Genomic DNA, 21875 nt, shown 5'->3' with positions numbered 1-21875 from the left:
TTTAAGTTTATTCCAAATATTTTTTTTTAGTTATTGTGTATAGGATTTTTTCCCAGCAATTTCACTATGGTATTCTTTCAGTTACCTATTGATCATTTCAAAAAATATTATTATTTCCATGCATTTATGTATTTTTCATTATCATTGTTTATTTGTAGTTTTATTTCATTATGGTTTAAGAAGATACATCATATGATTTTTTGAAATTTGAGACTTAATTTATTACTATCATATAATCCTGCAGAATGTTCTGTGTGCTGATTAAAAGAATGTTTATTCTACTGCTGTTAGATGAAATATTCTATGTCTGTTTAGTCCATTTGCTCTATAGTATGGTTCAACTTAGATGTTTCTTTGTTCATTTTCCTTGAACAATCTGTCCATTAAAGAAGACGGAGTGTTGAAGTAACCAAATATTACCACATGGGGGTCCATCTCTTCCTTTATACCCAGTAAAATATGCTTTATATATTTGGGTGGTCTATTGTTGGGTACATGTGTATTTATAATTATTACAGCTTCTTGCTGAATTGATCTTTCATAAATATATGATGATTTTCTCTGTCTCTTTTTATGGTTTTTATTTAGAGTTCACTTTATCTGATATGAGTATAGCTTTTAGTTTCTATTTGCATGATATATCTTTTTCCAACTCTTCACTTTAAGTCTATATATATTTTTATCAGTGAGTTACTTTAGAAGTGAGTTACTTCTAGGCAGTGTATAGTTGGGTCTTATCTTGATTTTGCCTTGGGAGGTTTTGTTTTTTGTTTCTATTTGGCCAGTCTGTGTCAAATGAATAAATGAATGATCCATTTATATTCAGAGTTGTTATTAATAGGTGAAATTCCTTGTCATTTGTTAATTGTTTTCTTATTTTGTATTTTCCTTGTTCCTTTCCATCTTTCTATTTATCTTTGTTAAATGGTACTTTTCTGTCATACTAAGGTTTGATTTTCTTTCCTTTTTGTATATCTGTTCTTCTAGTGAGTTTTGTGTGTTTGTGTGTTTTTATGTTTGTTATTATTTCCTTTCTCTAGTACAGGACTCTCCTAGCATTTCTTGTAAGGCTGGTCTAATGGTGATGAATTTCCTTGATTTCTGCTTATTGGGGAAAGACTTTATTTCTCCTTTGCTTATGAAGAATAGTTTTCACTGGATATAGTATTCTTGGTTGGGAGGGCTTTTGTTTTATTTTGTTTTGTTTTTTTCTTTTCTTTTCTTTTAGGACTTTTAATATATCATCCAGTATTATACTGGCCAATGAGGTTTCTGCTGAGAAAGTGTAATGGGAATTATCTTATATGTGATGTAATTCTTTTCTCTTGCTGTTTGTAGGATTCTCTCATCTTCTACTTTTAACATTTTGACTATAATATGCCTTGGTGAAGACTGAATCTAGCTAAGGTCCTTTGAGCTTCTTGTATCTGGACGACTACACCTCTTTGAAGATTTAGAATGTTTTTCAGCTATCATTTTGTGAAATAGGTTTTGCCTTTTTTCCCCTCCTTTTACAATTTTCAGAATATGTGACTATTTTCTCTCTTAATGGAGTTCCATAGTTTCATATCTTTCTTCTTTTCTTTTTTTGGTCTGACTGGGTTGATTCAAAAGATTCAACATCAAGTTCACAAATTCTTCTGCTTGGTCTAGCATGTTGTAGATGTTTTCAATTGGACTTTTATTTCATTGATATTTTAGCTCCAATATTTCTTATTAGTTCTTTTTTATTATTTCTGTATCTTTGGTGAATTTCTCAGTCATATCTTGAATTATTTTTCTAATTTTTAAATATTATTTATCTGTTTTTTCTTGTGTCTCACTCAGAAATGTTATTTTTAATTCCTTTTAGGCATACATTGGTGAGCCTTCCCATCGCTGGGACAAAATGTCCTACACCTGCAATGGGAAGAGAGGTTTATTTTGACTCATGATCTCAGAAGTTTCAGTCCATGGTTGGCTGGCTCCAAGGCAGAAACATCATGGCAGAAGGGTGTGGCAGAGAATAGTTACTTACTTTATGGCAGCCAGAAAGCAAGTCACAAGAAAAGAGAGGAAGGGGCCGGGGATTTAGCTCAGTGGTTCCAGAGCCTACCTTGCAACCGCAAGGACCCGAGTTTGATCTCCAGTTCCAAAAATAAAAATAAAAATAAAAATAAGAAAAGAGAGGAAGGAGCCAGGGACCATATATAGTCCCCAAGGTCACACCTCCATAACCCAGACATAGCCAGAAATGTACTTTACTAATCTTCTAAGCAGCTTGCATGCCAATCACATTGAAAAATCAAGCTTAACTGTCACAAAGTATCTCATGTATTTCCCTCAAATTGGGCTCTTTTCTGGAGACTTCTTGTGTTTTTTTGAAGATTTTATGTTTTTTGTATTCCTGTTTGTGCATCTGGTGAAATAGTTGCCTCTTCCAATTTTATGGAGTAGCATTTATAGGAAAAAATTTTTTTACTTGACAGGATGTATGACATCAGTTGGGCAGGTTCTTTGGCTTTGGTTATAGGTTAGCTCAAAAGTGTACCATCTGTGTGATTTCTTCAACTTTGATGTTATCAGCGTCTATTGGTACCTCAATAATCTAGATTTCAACAGTTTGTGAAAGTAGTTATACAGCTTTGCAGTGGACATAGACTTCCCAAGGTATATACCTCAGACTTCACAGTCAAGCTTTGATGGCACTGAGGCTTATGATGGCAGCTACCACAGTCCTGGTGTTGTGGATATGGAAAGGTCTGTCTCCATTTCTCATGAGGCAAGCACAGGTAACACCAGGGGTGTCAGCAGCCACACTCCTCAAGGCACAGGATGTCTGAGTCACATTTCTCATTGCTGAGACAAAATACCTGACATCCAAAGTTAAAAGAGGAAAGTTTTATTTGACTCACAGTTCATAGAGGTTTCAGTCCATAGTTGGCTGGCTCCAAGGCAGGGTGGCATGGCAGAGGGGCATCTCAAATAAGGAAAAGTCCATGACAAAGCAGGCAGAAAGTAACAAGCAGCAAGTCCAAGTAACCTTAGCAGCTTCTTTCTGCCCCTTTTATATTCTATTTAAGCTCTCAGGCATAGGGCAGGTACCAAACCAATCAGTGGACTGATTTAGTGATCACACACTGTTAATCCCAGCATCACACTCTCTAGATCCAGTTACCTCTGAAAAAGCCCCACTTAGGACCACATGAGACTTTTGGGCGACATCTGAACACAAGCCATACCAGAGGATGTGAAAGATACCTTCCCCAGTACTCTCAAGATTAATGCAGAAGATGACTGGGCCTGTGCACCAGCAGCTACATTTCTAGATGGGATGGGGTAGGGCACTCCCTATATTTTACAAAATGAGCACATGTCTGGGGTCTGTGGTACTGGTAACCATAGACTCAAGGTGTAGAAAATGAAGGGGATCTTCTCTTGGTCCCAAGAAGTGGGTGGCTTTAGCACCCATATCTTGTAGCACTGGTAGCCACTTTTCTGGAGCTACAAGAGTCAGATGGAAACTTCTTTAGGTCCAAGGAACATATGAAGGTGGCGCTGGGGCTTTGAGCACCAGATTATATAGTCCCAAGACCATGAGTTGTGGAGATCTTTCCTAGACACCCTGAAGTATGTGGAAGTGATATTTATGCTTGTGGTGGGTTATAATCATGGTTGTCCTCTAGGTTATCCTCCTAGAGACCTTCCCTAGGTCTTACAAGTCAAATGCAGGTGGCACTGGGCCTTATAATTTTGGTATTTGTGGTCCTAGATCTGTAGGTTATGGATGAGAATACCCCTAGATCACACAAGGAAAATGCTGGTGGCAACAGGCTCCTGGCAATTGTAACCTCAGTCCTGGAGCTATAGGATATGAATGTAAAGTTTCTCTCATTCCCAGAGTTAAATATAGTTGACTCCAGGCCTCTTGCACCAATGACTGCAGTTCCAAGGCTGTGGGCTGAGGTGGGGACCTTCTTTAGTTTGCATGGGGCTGCTGCAGGTGGTGCAGACTTAGGGTACTGGTAGCTGCATTTCTGGAGCTGCAAAATATGGAGGGAACATTCCACAGAACCTACAGGACAAGTGTGTGTGACGTTCAGGCTTTTTGCACCAAGGCTAGGGGCTGGGAGAAGAATTTTGCTAGTTTTCATGGGGTACATACAGATGGTATCATGGTTTGGGGCAATAGTAGCCACAATCCTGAAGCTGTGAGACAGCCAGGACCCTCCCCAACTCTTCAAAGACAGGCATGAGTAATGCAGAGACTTTTTATACCAGCAACTGCAGATGTTACCAGACAGTTGGTCTCAGTCTTGCCTGATATCCAGGCTCTTTGTATCCTGAACAAAGAATTAAGCAGACACACAGAAGTAGTAAGAAAAGCAGAGATTTATTAAAGAGAAAGTGTACCCCACAGAGTGGGAATGGGCCATTGAGAAAGCTCAAGACTGGGTTAGACTCAGAGTGGTCCCATCTGTTTTAGATTTGAGGATAAAGTATACATGAAAGATTTTCAAGTGGGCAGTACGGAAAGACACCAACTGCAGTGAGTTGCGGGGTTGGCTTCTCTTGTTTTCCTAGAACTGGGGGAGTGGTCAGGGGTGGTTACTAATTTGACTTCTTTCCAGTCAACTGTCAGTCTCCACCCTCACCTTGGAAGGAGGAGTTTTTGAACGTTAATGGTGTGTGGCTGCCAGAGCCCATTAGGGAGGTCAAAACCACAGTGCTAATGATAATATAATGACCCTTGGTTAAGCTAAAGCAGTTAGAGTACATGCTCCTTAGGCTCCTGTGAGATGTCAAGAAAGTGTGATAAGGGCAGGAGCATATTTTTTAGGTTCATGTCAGGATGTTAAGGAAATATGGTGAGGGTAGGATCATATTTCTCAGGCTCATAGCAGGAAATATGGTGAAAGCAGGATGTTCCTGTGGTCTCCAGGAGCCAGAAGGTATCCTTTCTGTTATGAGCCTAGGGCTAGGATGCTTCCTATCCTATCACTAAGGCTATGGGCTAGGAAGGCAACCTTTCCTACTTCCCATGTGGCAAGTACAAGTGAACCTTGGGCCTTGGGCTGTGTCTCTGGAAGCTGCAGGTCTTGAAGCTACAGGATGTGGAGGGGGCTACCCTCTGCCCTGTGAAGTACATACATACTTCTATGGCTCAAGGCTTCTGTCAGTTCAAGGGGCCAGCTGCCAGACTTTAAGGCAAGAAGATGTCTCATAGTAGTTGTTGTACTAGCTTGGGTCTGGTGTTTGGGAGAAGCCCAATGTTAGTTTGTCTTTTGAAATGGAGTAGTTGCTCTGAGATGAGCTAAACTTAAAGCTGTGATGACTGTGGGATTCCCCTACAGTTAGGATTGCAGTTCTATTGCTGTGATGGGGGGAGGGGTATTGATACTTTCCCACTTGCCTTTCCCCAACAATGTGGAATCCTCCCCAGCTTCCCCAGCCAGGAATTAGTGTTGAAGTTGCAGTTTGTTTTGTTCTTTATCTAGGTTGTCTTTCTAACTCTCCATGTTGTTTTAAGGTTCCTGTCACTTCCTTGCTGATTTCTAGAGTTTTTGCTCACTCTCCTCAAAATACAGTTTTTCGTTTGTGTCTCTGGTTCTTCTCTGTGGTAGAAGTTGTGTGGAGGGCACCTCTGTTCAGCCATCTTGGATCTCCCGTAAGAGCCGTTCTTCAGTGAGCAACTTATGATTTGAAGACTCAACTTCCCTAATGATTCTACTGTTATCTATGCAGATCATATATGTAGATTATTAAATTTCTGTTAAATCACTCTCCATTTTGAGTCCTAATAGCAAGACTGGGAGAATGGAGTTAAATCTTTGTCTCTGTCTTTAAATTAAGACAACCATAGAGAACTAAAAATAGTCCAGCTTCAATGTTCCATGTGTTATTGGCTTGTTGCAGAATTCATTTTTAGATTCCAATGAAAAGACTTTCTTAGCTTTTGCTTTATCTACCTTTTCCAGTTGTATATCAGGATCCATACCTACTCAATTTAAATATTCCTACCAACAATTCTATCTCTGCTTCCCAATGGTTCCTGTTTCCCTACATACTCATTCAAATTATTAGCATAGTGTTATAAATCTGTCTGTCTGCTGTAAGCTTTCCCAGAAAATTTTTCATATTTGAAATAAAGGACGTTAAAGTAACTACAGTCAAATACAGCTTTAATGAACAGAGTTAAATCAAAACATGGACAAGAAGCTAAGATAATTTGTACCAATTTGATGGTTGTACAAAGTTACTTGGTTTGCTGGGAGCAGAAGTTAGACACCAGGTTTTAGAATTACTTTTCTACTATTGGGCAAATAGATCAATTATTTATGAGATTTGATCATCAGTTATAATGATCAAATAATGAAAACGATGACTTCTTTTAAAAGTTTTAAAAATCTAGTGGTTTATTGAAGTGCACAGAATCTATATAAACACACATATGGCTTTTGTTTCTTAACTTTATAGGAAATCAATGTGTTGACAGTTGCATTGGTCAACCAAGACCGAGAGAACAATATTGAAAAAAGAAGCCAAGGCTTAAAATCAGAGAAAGAAGCTCTGCTAATCGGTAAGGAAGTTGTTTTCTTCATCTATTCTCTTAAATAATTCTTAGGTAATTAGCTAAATTTTAATATTTTAATAATTCACCTCCAACTTTTAATAATTTAAACAGCTTTGACTTCTGGTTGGAAATAAGATTGATTTAAGATTATATTGTTATGCACACTACAAATTAGTGGCATACAAGCTAGTTGAGTTTTTCCTTTTCTGCAACAATGTACATATATTAATTGCTTTTCAGACATAAAAAAGAGTTCAAGAAAACAGATTAATTTTCATGTCACATGTCACAAATCCAAATTTTAAAACTGGACATGACCCTTCTGACTGGAGGCAAGGTTAGTTCTAGTCAGAAAGTTCCAAACCAAGCCACTCTTGTGCAGCTTTGAACTCAGAGATTAACCTCGAAGCCTCTTAGCAGAGGTCACATCCTAAGAGTAGCCCTAAGGCCAAACCTATAATGCTGCTGAATTAGGTCCATTCAGTCTACTGTGCTAGGCTAATCCTGGACAGTCTAATACAGACTTTCCCATCTGAGTGCAGATCCACTTATCCAAGATGGACAAAAGCTGGCCACTGAGAAAGGGGAAAAGAGGAAGAAAGAAGTTTCTCTTCACCTAAAATGTTCAGTTGCCCCACAAACACATCTAGATTGGATTTTTCTTTGGCTGGACAAGAGAGAAGCTCTAACCATTCTCTTTTAAGAATGGTCATCAGGAGATCCAGAAGCAGCCCTTACTTTCTCAAGGAAGAATACCTGTTGGGGATGTATTGGCAGTATGCCTGAGAGCCTACCTTAGCAGCAGGTTGGTCCCAGAATCCCTCAACCTCTGAAGAAAGAGGCACTGCCCTTCCCCTGGATGCAGACTTGGTTCAAGTTATGCCTTTGCACTGACCCCAGGGTGGGGTTCCAAGTTCATACTGGCTTTCCCATGGCACAGTTAACAGAGAAGGATGAGGCCACTGTACACATGGGAAATCGTTTTCATGTACTTTGTTATCTGGCAAAAGTAGTGCCTGGTTGCATTTTCTAAATACTGTATGTGGTTTCATCTCAAGATGACAGGTACACCAGGGCCTACAGAAGCTGGTGCAGGAGGAATTAAATCCAAAAGATAGTCCAGACTTCATCCATCATATATAGATTTTTCAACTACAGGGTTATTGACTATGACATCAACTTAGAGATACTCCAAGGAAAACCAATTATATTTTTCTCTCTGATGATATACAGCTGTAATAACATGCCATGTGCAAGTCTCAGAAGACATGCTGATGTGCCATCAGTTCCTGGAAACTCAAAATGAACCCATATGTAGTTGCTAACTGAATTTCTCTCCTACTGGAAAATGTGTCCAATTCTAATACTGTATCTCTTTCACTTACTGTGACAAAGATGTACCTTCCCTCATAATACTTTTAGGGTATGAACAAAGCCCATAATGATCTACAGAAAACTTTCCCTCTTTAAGTGTGAATAATTCTGACCATATAAGGGTAAAAAAAATAGTGGGAACAGGTCTCTTTTTTGTTTTCTTACTGCCGTTAGACATTGCTTCCCTTTTTAGAGAACACGGTTCATTTACAAAGACTTCTACATAATTACTACAAGAAATACATGATACACACATACAAATATTTACACATGCATTTTAACCAGCTGCCTCAAAAATTTAAAAACCAGGACCGGGGATTTAGCTCAGCAGGTTTGCCGCCTGCTGTGCAAGTGCAAGGACCTGAGTTCGGTCCCGGTATCAAAAAAAAAAAATTAAAAATCATATGCTTTACACATTGTACATTAATATGAGTTGATAAAGAGGTTATATTTATGTGTTTGTTTTTAGTTTTTGAGGAAGTAGGATTAAACCCAGGGTATTTGCAATGACCTATGTCGCTTGCTCTTTAATTTTTTTAAGTGACCGTGATTTGGAGCTTTGCAGATCTGGATTGTGAGTCTTTTGAGAGAGAGTTCAATCCTTCCGCAAAGCTCTCTTCTTAACAATTAATGGGGCTGAGTTACGGTGTTCCAACTCAATTAAAGAAGATAACTCTTAGGAAGTACTTCACTGTGATTTTAGGATTATTTATTTTGTAATCCTTGTGAAAATAAGTTGACATATAATTGGACTTTTAAAAATTAGATTTGAGGGGGGCATTACAGGGTAGCTACTTTATGTTTCATTGCTCATTAGTAGCTACATGTTAAGTCAGCTTGACACTACTCAGTGTCAATGCCAGAACTCCTAGTTTTAGAGAGTTCAGTGATACAGCCTGCTGTGGCACAGGTGCCATAGGTTCGCCACCGCTGTCCTAGTCCATTTCACATATGGCCCATACACTGGATCTAGCACATACTGGAGTTGTTTGGGATAGAATGAGTCAGTACCTAGAATGAATCAGGACCTTTTACTTGAGACCAAACCTTTGGAGCTATGTTTGGCTGGAAACCATTGAACTTTATAAAGGAGAAGAGATCAAAATTTGTATTGATAAGCTAATGGCTTTGAGGAGATATTGATGTTATAACTTAACTATGTTACACTCTGTCTTCTCTTGCTTGTGAATATTAACTCAGTAGATTTCCAATTCCAGCACCTGTTATTGGCACCCTGTCAATGTTAGTCATCACTGCAAATCCTATCCAGATATAGCATAATTGAAACCTTCCTAACAACTTGAACTATTTGCAAAGCAGCTTTTCTTCAAAACCTCCTTGATCTTCTGAATACTGTCCTCAAATTCTTAATGATCAGCTAAACTTTTGCATACATCATCATGAGTCCTCTGAGGTTCAAAATAGCCACTGTGGGACACAAGGTACTTTTGCACTTCGGGCCCTGATCATGACACTATTTCCATTATTGTCACCATCTCACATGTATGCATAGTCTATCTCAGCACTGGAATGTTCCCCTAGTGCCTGGGCATTCGGGAGTAGATAAATTGAATGTGGCAAAATAACATTTACAGAAAGTTGAGCTGTGACATTTTGGTATTTTTCAGTGAATAGAGTTTAAGGTTAAATTCAGGCTGTACCTGAGTAAAGTAATCTGGAGTAATCTGTTCCTCCCTAAAAGCTACTGACCATAAGGAATGAGTTATTGACCTAAATCTTGCTTCCAAGGCATAAATGTCCCTATCAATAAATCAGTAAATATTTGTCAAGGCCTACTCTAAGAATTATCAGCCTGTGCTGTGCAAAAGAATCACTTGGGAACCCTATTGAAAAGATAGAATTTTGGGGCCCTCATTCAGATTCTGTTCATGGTTTGCTAGTCCTAAAGCATGAATAGGGTTTCACTGGATGGATAAGGAAGTTGTCAAGGGAATTTCAAATACAAGCAACAATTCAGAGAAGCCCAAGATAGTTGGAGGAGCTTACTTAAGACAGACAGATAGACAAATATTTAAAAAACAAAACAGACATAAATGATCAGGTTTTGTACTCAAGTAGACAGAACAAACTGATCTTTGTAAATTAAAGCTGTTTAGAATACCAAGGCAATGAAGTAGCAGCCCAAAACACAAGTGTCTGCTAGCCTTCTATCACCTACTCTCAAGCTTGCCTCTCTCCATCTACCACAAGCTCCTCATCATTCTTTAGCTGCCCACAGACCACTGTCCCCTCATGGCCCAGTGGGAGATCCAGATTTCACAGGGCTTCCACCCTGCCAGCCCCTCTAGTTCAGTATCCACACAGCCATTAGATGTGCTGTAATAAGAAGCAAGACTCCTTCAGGCTTGTTTGTGGTCAGGCTTCTGCTGCCCCCCAAGCAAGATATGATGGTATACAGACTTTAGAACTGAGGTCCTCTTCAGAGCTGAGGTCCCTAGGGTGCCCATGTACCCTATAGAGCTGATAGTCTTTTGAAGTTTCCCAGGTGCCTATCAACTAGTGCGGATATAGAGAAAGCTAATCTCAGCCAGAACTTTACACTTGGCACAAAAAGTTTGGAATGAAAACTCTAAGCAGCCTGAGGAAGATGAATATATTCTGGTAAAATTCTTTTCTCATTCCATTCAACAAGTAATGCACCAACCAAACTCAAAGTACAAATTGATATTTTGATCTGATCAGGAAACCAATCTAACTTTTAAAAATGTGAATTCACAGGAGAAAATGATGAGAGTGGAATGGATTGGCCCTGAAAGAAACCACAATTCCTGATGATCTCTAAACAGTCCTGGGCAGGGTAGTACAGAAGGGCATTCTGAGTATTTGTGGATTGAAGCATTTGACCCACTGGGTACCCTAGAACAAACTACTCATGTACCATTGGCTAAGTTCTCATATTGTACAATAGGGGGATTGATTAGATGGTCTTTTTCAACTCAATACTCAGTGAACTATGAGGACTACTATGAGAGCTGCATCCCCCTTTAGACAATGACCTTGTATGGAAGTAGGAGATCATGTGAATCATTATATAGAAATGACCTCCATGATCTTAGACTTTGGAAAGAGAAGAGCTTAGGATGTAGCTAAGTGGTAGAGTGCTTTACCAAGCATGTGAAAGCCCTTAGTTCAATACCCAAAATAGCCAAAAAAGAATTTTTTTTCAATAAATAAAAAGGAAGGAAAACCTATCTTGACCCTTTAACCTCTTTCATCCAAAAGCACATTTCCTTGCTCCTCATCAAAGTATAACCTCTCCAAAGTATGATCTATACTCTCGGTTTCCATTTTTACCCCTCTCTTCATCCCCCACCTGCCTGGCTTGTATCCTCACACTGAAATTGTCCTCGTTCACTTGACCAAAGAAATTCATTTTGCCAGTTTCTGAACTCCCTTCGTCCATCAGCTGCACTTTGCATGGTTGAATTCAGATGTGGATTTTCTGGAAATGCTTTCTTCTCTGGCTATGATGACACGATTGTTCCTTGTGGACCATTCTCTCTCACATTCCTTTGCTGAGTTTTCCTCAGCTTAATCCTTGAATTCTGGGTTTTCTCAAGGTTTACTTTTGAGCCCTCTTTTGGTTTCTCACTACACTTGGGATTTAATACAGACCCTTGACCCTGGCACATAAAGCCCTCTATAATCCATCCCCTACCCTCCTCTAGATGTTTACTGTGCCATTTTCAAGTCAAGTGTGTGCCTGCCCATTCATTTCTGCATTAGGGCCTTTGCACTATCTGTAGCTTGTACCTGATCTTTCTCCAGGCTTTCTGTGGCTGGTTTCTTCTCATCTCACACTTGGAAAATTTTGCTTTCTCAGAGAGGCCTTCAGTTGACCTCCCAGTATTAAATAGCACTCCACTCCACCAAGCTCAAGGTCACTATCTCTTCTATCCTATTACTTGTTTTGTTTTCTTCATTATGCTTACTACTCTCTGAAAATATTTTATTTTTAATCTTTGTGTTCATCATCTATGTTCACCTAGAATAAAAGTTCTATGAGAGCAGGCATGTTGTGTTTTACACAGTGTTTTCCTCTAGCACGTTGACACCATATTGCTGCCAGGTATTGAATGCAATGTGTTTAAATGAATTGAATAAAGAAAAAGAAAACAAAAACTAATACTATTTTGTTAATTTAAATGCTGTTGCATTGGTCTTAAGCGAGGTTCAAAAATAAGAATAAACTAAATGGTTTTGACGAAATGCTTGTGTGCAGGTAGCCTGTTTAAGCAGGCCTTCCTAATGAGATTTGCCACTAGTTGTACAGAGCTGTTTTGTATGCTTTTCTGCTTTTAAGGCTCTGAGACATGCAAAAGAGCCCAGTAGTACTGACAACTTCCTCTGTTCCATTGATTGTTTTCATAAACTAGCTAGTTATATTTTCCATTATTGGAAGGCCCATCTTAAGTATGGAGACCTACTTATCTATGGAAATGGTCAGCAGCAGTTGTTGAGTCTGTCTCTTTGCAAATTCACCAGTTCAGAATCAGCTAAGTTTTCCACCCTCAGTTCCTAGGATTCTTCTTGCCAAGCTTGAGGTCACTCCCAGATGGTCATAAAATAATATACACTTGGGGTTTTGCAGCACTTTTTATTGACTTTTGCATTACAGCTCTCCTTTTACTATTCCCCGGGAACATTCTAGTTCCCTTAAAGAAGCTACAAAGGGAATTCAGCTATTTATTTAGGAAGCTCCCCTGAAATGAATGTGATTTTTTTAAAAAGGCATAGAAACTACATTTTTTCCTTTGCCAGTTAATGATATTAAAACTGACCATCATTACCTTCCACCATCACAATAATTTCATAGAGGGACATTTGAGGGGGAAAATTACAAAGGAAAAAGAAAGAAAAGGAAAAGGGGAAAAATGATGTCAGGATAAAATGGTAGTTCTTTGTATTTCAGAATAATAGGCCAATATCTGAAAATTGAGATTTTAGCTTTATGAAGAAATTATTTCTATCTTCTTCATTTACTATAAACATATAAAAGCAGATTTCAAAGAACAGGTCTTGGAGAGTGCTTCTCTAGACCTTTTAGTTCTCTATCTTCAAACTAAGGATAAACTGGGAACTTTTCTTTAAAAACTGACCTGCATCCTGCAATATCCCAACAGCATTCACAAGACCTTGTCCCAGATCAATCCAAGGTCCCATGCAAATAGAGGATGGCCTAGTTCAAATATGATGTGCTTGCCTGGCACTTGCTGTGACTGCAATATCTCATGCCATTGAGGGTCTTCTCTTGGACCTTTAGCTCCCAAGCATCAAGGTTTACAATAAATAGAACATGAGACTTAATATATTTTAAAACCTGCTTAAAAGAACACTTAAATGTCCATCTGAGCACAGCCTCCTAACAAACAGCAGTGCAGTTTGTGAAGCTGACTTCCTCACTATTTTGATTTTGGGTACAGGAGCTGGGAAGACAGGAAGGTAATGCTTTGTACGTCAGCCCGTATATCAACATCCAACTGTGTATGTGTCAGTACAATGTTTATGGTTAATTCTCACCAGGGAAAAGTCTGATTTATCATCAAACACTAGCCAAAGCATCTACTTTTTAAATGATCTTGTAAATTACAGTAGAGAAGGGCAGAGTGTGCTGGCTCCCTTTCAACATCAGCAACAACCCGAGGAAACAGCAAATGTTGCAGTAAGAATGTGTGCTTCCTCCAGTCACAGCTAGGGGAATATGAATTGCATACTTTTCATAACCAGCCACTGTAATTGTCAGGAAAACTTAAGGCAGTGTGATTTCTGACATAGCCATATGAGCCATTTTCATACTGCAGAGTCCACTGAGAGAAAGAAAAAAGATAAATTTATCCTTTCAATAGCTACAATTTTATATTGGTAAATCAAGCATAAGATTGGTAGTTGAACTGCTTCCAAGAGTTTTTGTCTAGAAATACCTTTATTTGTCTAAATTTTATTTCAGAGTGTAGCTTTGCTAACTACTATCATTCTGGAGACAAAGTATTTTGCTTGCCATATTACCACTACTGTCTGCAGAATGCGCTATTATTGGGTACTTGTTGAGTGCTGTTAGAAATGACAAGACCATAACTCAGCCTGACAAAAGTTATTGAGGTTAGATGGCATAATGTATGTAACTGAGACTTTCACTGCTCTCTAAATATTTCCCAATGTTTGTCTTTTTAATTCAGGCATCATATCCACATTCCTTCACGTCCATCCTTTCGGAGCCAATATAGAATATCTTTGGTCTTACATGCAGCAGCTGGACTCCAAGGTAAATTATTTTTCTTGATTGAACTTTCATTTCTGAAATTTAGCATGTTGATTGCTGGCTGCAGGTGGACTCTGCATGAGCTGCATCAGGCTGGAACAGCACACACAGGTTTATCAGCACCTCTCCTTTATAGAGACCTCAGGTTTGGGCAGGATAGTTGTCTCCTTCTTGCTTGCTTTTGCCTCTCTAGAAGGAAAAGTAGTTATCTAAAATGACAGTGACTGTCCATAGGTGTCAAATTATTTTGAAAAGCTTATGGGAGATTTAAGATTACAGGTTGGCCTGAAAATTCCCAAAACAGGGGAAATCAGGTGAGGCTAACTAAATAGGCATAACCCTTAGGCCATATTCTCACAGGATTCCATGTTAGGGACTTCACACAACACAGGAAAAATAATCTCAACATAAATATCTGATATGGCTCTCAAGAAAACAGTATCAATGTCTCTTTTTCTGTATTATTATCAAAGTGAAAACAATTATTCTCACCTGTGTCCCTTAAGGTTCACATCCAGAATTAGACATCACTCCCATCTCTCTGAAGTTCAGCTTTTCTCATTTGCAAATTAGCTATATTCTTAGACCATTGCAGTATTTGTGTGCCAAAAGAGAAGGGACAACAAAAGAACTCAACTTCTGTATTGAATTTGAACAAACAGTGAGAGGGACCACTGTTGAAGTAAAGTGATGGCCCTAGCCAGGGCTGCCTGGAAAACCCAAGGGGCTGAACACAGCAGACCCTCAGAGAAGTCACTGAGGAGCCTGTAAAGCTTCCTGCTGGAAGAAAGAACAGGTACTCCTCCCCAGGGCACAGCAAAGTGCATGGAATGCATACCACCGGATGTGTAAGCTGTAGTTGTATAACCCTGCCTAGACACACGTAAGTCTTTCTAAATTTTAGCATGGACTTGATCAGTACCTTGTGTTTTTATTTGACTCAAAAAACTGTCCCAAAATACTTGGCTTGATACTTCCCCTTTGAGATAGATCATCTGGAATTAGAAGTATTTTTCAGTCATAGAGACTTTTTTCATGACCAGCCAAAATAGGGTGTGAAAGGAGTTAGATTATAAAATTATTTTTTAAATTTTCATTTGCATACATTAATTGTACATATTAATGAGATTTAGCGTATTTCTATACATGCATATAGTGTGCATCAATCATAGCCAATCTCCTTCTTTTTACCCTCCTCCTTAATCCTTCATAATCACTCTTCTACTTTCATGTCAATGTTATATAATTTTCACATTTAAAACAGAACATGTGGTACTATCTTTCTTTAGCTTATTTCATTTAACATAATGTCCTCCAGTTCCATCTATTTTGCTGAAAATGACAACATTTCATTGTTCTTTATGGCTGAATAATACTCCATTTTTCATTTTCTTTCTTCATCTGCTGATGGTCACTTAGGCTGACTCTATACCTTAGCTGTTGTGAATAGTGCTGTAATAAACATGAGTATACAAGTATCTCTTTAATATACTGACTTCATTTCTTTTGCATATATGCCCAGGAGTGGGATAGCTGGATCATATAGTAGTTCTATTTTTGTTTTTTTAGGAACCTCTTTACTCTTCCCCATAGTGGTTATACTAATTTACACTTCCATCAACAGTGTATGAGAGTATTTCTCCACATCATTGTCAGCATTTGGTATTTTTGTTTTTTGAGTAATAGCCATTATAAGTAGGGTGAGATGGTATCTCATTGTAGTTTTGATTTGCATTTCCCTAGTGCCAAATGATACTGTACATTTTTCATTTGTTTCTTGGCCATTTGTAATTTGTAAAGAAATATCTTTAAGATAATTTGCTCATTTTAAATTGGACTTCTTGATTTTTTTTTAGTTCTTTATATATTCTAAATATTAACCCTTCATCAGATGAATAATTAGCAATTATTTTTCCCATTTGTAGGTTGTCCCTTCATTCTACTGTTTGCTGAAGCTTTTTGGTTGATGTAATCCCATTTGTCCATTTTTGCTTTCGCTTCCTGTGCTTTTGGGGTCCTATCCAAAAAATCATGGCCTACACCAATGTTTTGAAGTGTTTCTCCTGTATCTCCTTCCAGTAGTTTCAGAATTTTGAATCTTGCATTTAGGTCTGATCCATTTTGAGTCTATTTTTGTACAGGACAAGAGATAGAAGTCAAGTTTCAATCTTCTGCATATGGATATCCAGTTTTTCTAGCACCGTTTAAGACTGTCCTTTCTCTATTATACATATGTTTTGGTGCCTTTCTTAAGAGTCAGTTGGCTGATTCTTACATAAACTTATTTCTAAAGTCTCTATTATATTCCTCTCGTCTGCCACTATGTCTGTTTTCATGCCAATACCAAGCTGTTTTGGTTACTGTGACTCTGTAGTATGTCTTAAAATCAGGTATTACAATGCCTGTAGCTTTGTTCCTTTTTTTGTTTATTTATGTTTTTTTGTTTTGTTTTGTTCCTTTGCTCAAGATTGCTTTGGTTATTTTACTAGGGTCTTTTGTGGTTCCTATGAATTTTAGAATTTTTTATTTCTAGTTCTCTACAGAATGTCATTGGTATTTTGATGGGGACTGCATCGAATCTATAGATTACTTTGGGTAGTATGGACATGTCAGCAAGATTAGGCTCTTCTGATCCATGAATTGGTGGGGGCGGAGCCATCTTTTGTGTCTTCATCTGTTTGTTTCATCATTGATTTGTAATTTTCACTGTACAGGTTTTCATCTTAGGGCCAGGGATTTAGCTCAGTGGTTCCATTGCCTGCCTTGCAAGTGCAAGGTCCCGAGTTTGATCCCTGGTACCAAAAAAAAAAGATTTTTATCTTCCTTGGTTTTTGTACAAATTTTTGCAGCTATGGTGAATGGATTTGATTTGTTGATTACTCAGTAAATCTGTGGACATATAGAAAAGCTACTAATTTTGGTATGATATGATTTTTGTGTCCTGCTACTTTACTGAATTAATTTATCAGTTTTAATGGTCTTTTGGTAGAATCTGTGTTTTTTGTATGTACAGAATCATATCTGCAAACAGGGATAATTTGACTTCCTCTCTTCCTATTTACATGTTTTTTATTTAACTTTCTTAGTTGCTCTGGCTAAAACTTCTACCTCCATTTTGAGTAAGAACAGTGAGTTGATATCCTTGTCTTGTTTCTGATCTTAGCAGAAGTGCTTTCAGCTTATCCCAGTACGGTGTGATTGCCATACATTGGGGCTGAAATGTTCCCCAAAAGCCCAGGTGTGAAAAACTTGCTCCCCAGCCTGTGGCACTGTTGGGAGGTGGTGCAGCCTTTAAGAGATGGGCCTTGTTGGAGGAAGTTTGTTAGGGTGTGGCTTTGAAGGAAATATTGGGATCCCAGCCCCTTTTGTTTCTTCGCTTCCACCTCTGCTGAGGTAAGCAGCTTTGCTTTATCATGCATCCCCTGCCATGATGTTCTGCTTCACCAAATGTCAAAAGTCATCAAGGCCTAGAGACCATGGACTGAAAACTTGAGCCAAAATCAATCTGTCCTCTTTGATTTTCTCAGGTATTTTGTCACAGCAATGAAAAGCTATAATGTTGGCTGTTGGTTCGTCATATATAGCCTTTATTGTGTTGAGTATGATCCTTCTAAAACTATTTTAATTAAGATTTTTATCATGAATGGATGTTAAAGTTTATCAAATGTTGTTTATAAAACACCTATTTGAAATAAGCATAGATTTTTATCCTTTACTCTGGCAATGTGATTATTACAGTGGTACCTCGGTTCATGAATGCTTTTGTTTGTGAACAGTTTGGTTCGCAAACAGATGTGTTTGGCAAAATTTTGTTTTTGTTTGCAAACTCTGCATCAGGTGATGAACATGACTGTGGCCATTTTTCCCAGGATCATGAACAAAGTTTGTGAACCGAGGCACCACCATATATTACTGATTTTCATATGTTGACCCATCATTGTATACCTGAAATGAAACCAACTTGATCATGATGCATGATATTTTTTATATGTGTTGAATTCAATTTACTAGTACTGTATCTGGTTGATGAGTTTTGCATCTATGTCCATTTCATTGTTGTGTCCTTGTCAGGTTTTGTAACACAGTGATGCTGGCCACATAGAATGGGTTTGGAAATGTTCTCTCCTTTTCAATTCTATGACATAGTCTGAGAAAAATTGACATTCTTTGTGAAAAGTTCATTCTTTGTGAAATTTAGCTCTACAGTCATTGAATTCTGGGCTTTTTATTAAATTGGGATACTTTATTACTGATTTAATCTTATCACTCATTATTGGCCTAATCAGGTTTTTGTCTTTAATGCTGGTTCCAATGCTGATAGGTTAGATGTTTTCATTATCTACTTTTCATTTAAATGTTAGTCTGTATTCTCATGGATTTTATTGAGATTTTTATAATACTTTTGAATTCCTTATCAGGCACTTAGTCATTTAAAATTTAAAAACTGTTGCTACAGAGTTAGGATCTTTTGGAGGTATCATATGACCTTATTTTTTCATATTTCTTGTTTTCCTACATTGAGATTTGTACATCTAATAGATTACATATCACTACCACTTCTATGAGGTGGCCTCCTTAGCAACTTTCTCCTGAAAATGTGTTTTGGGCTGTCGGCTTGTTATGCAGTTTCAGCTTTGATTCTAGCTGAGCAGTGTCATGTATTCTCCCTTGGCTTCTTTGGCTATGATTAGTGAGCTTGGGCACAGTATATACTGTGATAAATTCAGAGATACCCACTATCTCTAGGGCATGCAAGAATAGGGACACTAGTAGGCCAGACAGGTATGGTGTAAACAGCAGTGAATGTGGGGTGCTTATTGTGTGGCTATTCCCACAGTAGGAGTGGTGCCTTCTGTCAGGTTATGGGTGTTTTTTTAGTCACTATGGTTGCCAGCTCTGTTGCTACTATGGACCTCTGGGACTAGAAGCCCCAGCATGGGGAGAGGCAATGGTAGGAACCACAGCACCATTCTATCTTGCTTATATTCAGTCCTGACAACAGTGCATGGTGAGACAAGCTGTAGGGGTGGCCAGTATTAGGAACTATGTAGGTGGGAGTGGCAGTGGGAACTGTAGTGTTTCTATGGGAGTGTCCACCTGGCTGTGTGTACTGGTGGATGGGGCAATGGCCTAGCTTTTTTATCCCCTGACTCCTTCAGCTGTCATGCAGGAGCAGGATACAACCAGACCCTGACAAAGTTCCTCTCAGGGGCCAGTTTTGCCTGTGCCTGGGAGTGTGACAATGGCTGGAGCCATGGAGGTACTCAAGCCCCTCAGCACATTTGTATGGACCGGACAAGCGCAGAAGCACAGGAAACCCTCCATACCCCATTAGTAACAGGTATCTGAAGGCAGTGGAGTGGGCAGTGCCTGGGCACCTGCCTTCAGTCCTAATACCAGAGCAAATCTACACATGGCTGGCCATAACCTGGGTCTCAGAAGGCAGGCTTCCCATCTCCTGGTTCTGGATGGCAGCACTCATCCCCTACAGTGCAGTTTATCCAGCAGGTTTGAGTGTGCTGGGCCACCTTGGGTTTGCAAAACAGCCATCTGCTGAGCCAGTATAGTAGAATTCCTGTGGAGTCCTGAGGTTGGAATATGCAAGGGTTTCTGACCCTTAGAGCAGTCCAAATTCAGACCATAGCTCACTTCTCATGAAGGCTCATGGCTACAGCCTAGGTGTTCATTGGGGAATGTTATAAAATTCTTGAAATTCAGAGTTACATTTACTATTTTCCCTGTTACCTCCCCTCAAATGGATAAGGAGGTTATAGAAAATGCTCATGTTAAACTCAGGTGAGATGAAAAGGATGTGATGTATGATCCTACTTTATTTTATTACAGATCAGAAGAGTTCCTCTGGTGTTCCCTTGGTCGGTTGTTTCCTTCCTTCACCAATATCATTCTTCCTTATTGTCACTGCTACCTTTGCCTGCAGGGTTAAATGGGACATCCCTCCACCAATGTTTTAGCATAGAATAAGCCCTCAAGAAATGATTCCAGTGGCTGCTATTATCCTTTCCTCGCATTGCTGACATCTTTCCTCCCTTTTCTTGAATTCCAAGTGGGAAGCCTTGTTGAGCAGTTGTTTTAGTATGAGCTGAGATGGGTACAGAATCCACTGGTTATTTATCTAAGAATTTCAGAGCTCTTCGGTTTTCTTCCACTACAAGTTCATGATTCCTGCATTCATAAAGCATGTGTAAAATCATCTGAGGTAGGGGAAGAGGCCAAAAAAAAATTTATTTACTTTGGTGAGTTGTAACCTCCTGTTCTATTTTTTAATCCTGTAACAGAGCTCACCTGAGATTTATGTCATGTCCCTCATTAGTCACCAAGGGGAGAGAATTCATAGGCCTTCTCCCCAAGGCCCGTAGAGTAGGATATTTTATTCTGAAAATCAGACACAGCATAGTGTGCTCACAGACCCTGGAGGATATAGGAAGACCTACCACTTTGACATGACACCATTATCTGGTGACAATGTGCTCATGTGCAGGTGTGTACTCCTTACCAGGGGGAAACCACCTGCATTTCTGTAACAAAAGTATACCTCTAGAAATAAAATTTAAACATCTTGGCAGTTTCTAGGGGTTTCAAATCCTGCCTTAATTGTATAGCATTCTTTTCCAAACTATCATGGGCTGACAATAGTGGGTGAAATGTTCTCAGTGTTGTTTATAAAATTGCCCACCTGAATAATCTTCAGTATTATGGATATTCTGATATTATTCTTCATAACACAGTATGTTAATGAGTGCTTAGGCATATAATAATGAATCTGTTAGCTAGTTAGCTATAATAGCACCTCCAGAGCTCTCAATAAGCTTGCAGTCTAGTTTTAAAAAATGTTATAAAAAACTAAATAACTTGAAAATCAGACATGAACTAATAAAGTCCTAAGTTGGACAAGGAAGATATTTAGTGACATAGGTGTTAAGACTGGCAAAGAGAGATGATGAAATACTAAAGTATCCTTGATTCTCTGGTCATTCTAGTTGGCTTCGCTCTGTAATACTTTAGCCAAAATTGCCACATTTCTTCCCCTTCCTCTCTCCCTCCTTCCATCAACCTTTTCTTTCCATTTGTCTATTTCTTCCCTTCCCTTCCTATTCCAGTTTCTCCCCTCACTCTTAATTCCTTACTTCTACTTATCTTATTTCCTTCTTAGTTCCGCTTCCTTCCTCCCTTCTTGCCCCATCTACACTCTTACTTCCTTTCTGTGACTGTTTGTGGCAAGGTGTGTGTGCTGACACTGTGCTCTGCCCAGACAGGGAGAATGAACAAGATTTAAATATGCACTAAAGGCTAACTCACTGAGTTTCTCCTGTGGAAGGAAATCTGGTTTTGCACTTGGATTCCTTGGCTGTCCAGCCTTGACATAGCCTCTCTGGGCATCTTTTAAGTTTCCCTGAACTGAAAAGTTTACCACAAGCTTCCCTCTTCACTTGGCTTCCCTTTCCCAGCGATATGGTACTATATATGCAGCTGACAACCACAATAATAACACTGAATTTTGTGTGCTTCTGTCAGTTTGTACATGTGCTTCCAGGCCTGGCAAGGAAGTAGTGGGCTTGGGCTAGAATTAGATCAGAAAACAAGTCACAGAGATCTTGTAACTTACCTCTGCAGTGCTAATGCCACATAAGCTGCTTAGTTATATATGGA

The 21875-nt window shown here is 38.8% G+C and overlaps 1 protein-coding gene across 26 annotated transcripts in view; it reads left to right on the top strand.

The window, feature by feature from the left end:
- The window catches only part of Enox1 (ecto-NOX disulfide-thiol exchanger 1), a 571647-nt gene that overhangs the window by 543898 nt on the left and 5874 nt on the right, over positions 1 to 21875 (top strand). For all 26 annotated transcript variants that reach the window (XM_087197407.1, XM_087197408.1, XM_087197410.1 and 23 more), the window contains 2 exons: positions 6457 to 6559; positions 14125 to 14210. In XM_087197407.1, the coding sequence (XP_087053533.1) occupies positions 6457 to 6559; positions 14125 to 14210 (189 nt within the window). The remainder of the gene's footprint in view (positions 1 to 6456; positions 6560 to 14124; positions 14211 to 21875) is intronic.

This window comes from Heterocephalus glaber, unplaced genomic scaffold (genome assembly GCF_053883595.1).
Source record: "Heterocephalus glaber isolate CG9 unplaced genomic scaffold, H.glaber_assembly_v1.0 deba00001666, whole genome shotgun sequence".
Taxonomy (NCBI): domain Eukaryota; kingdom Metazoa; phylum Chordata; class Mammalia; order Rodentia; family Bathyergidae; genus Heterocephalus; species Heterocephalus glaber.
Note: the sequence above shows the minus strand (reverse complement) of the source record. Positions and strands in the feature narration are given on the sequence as shown.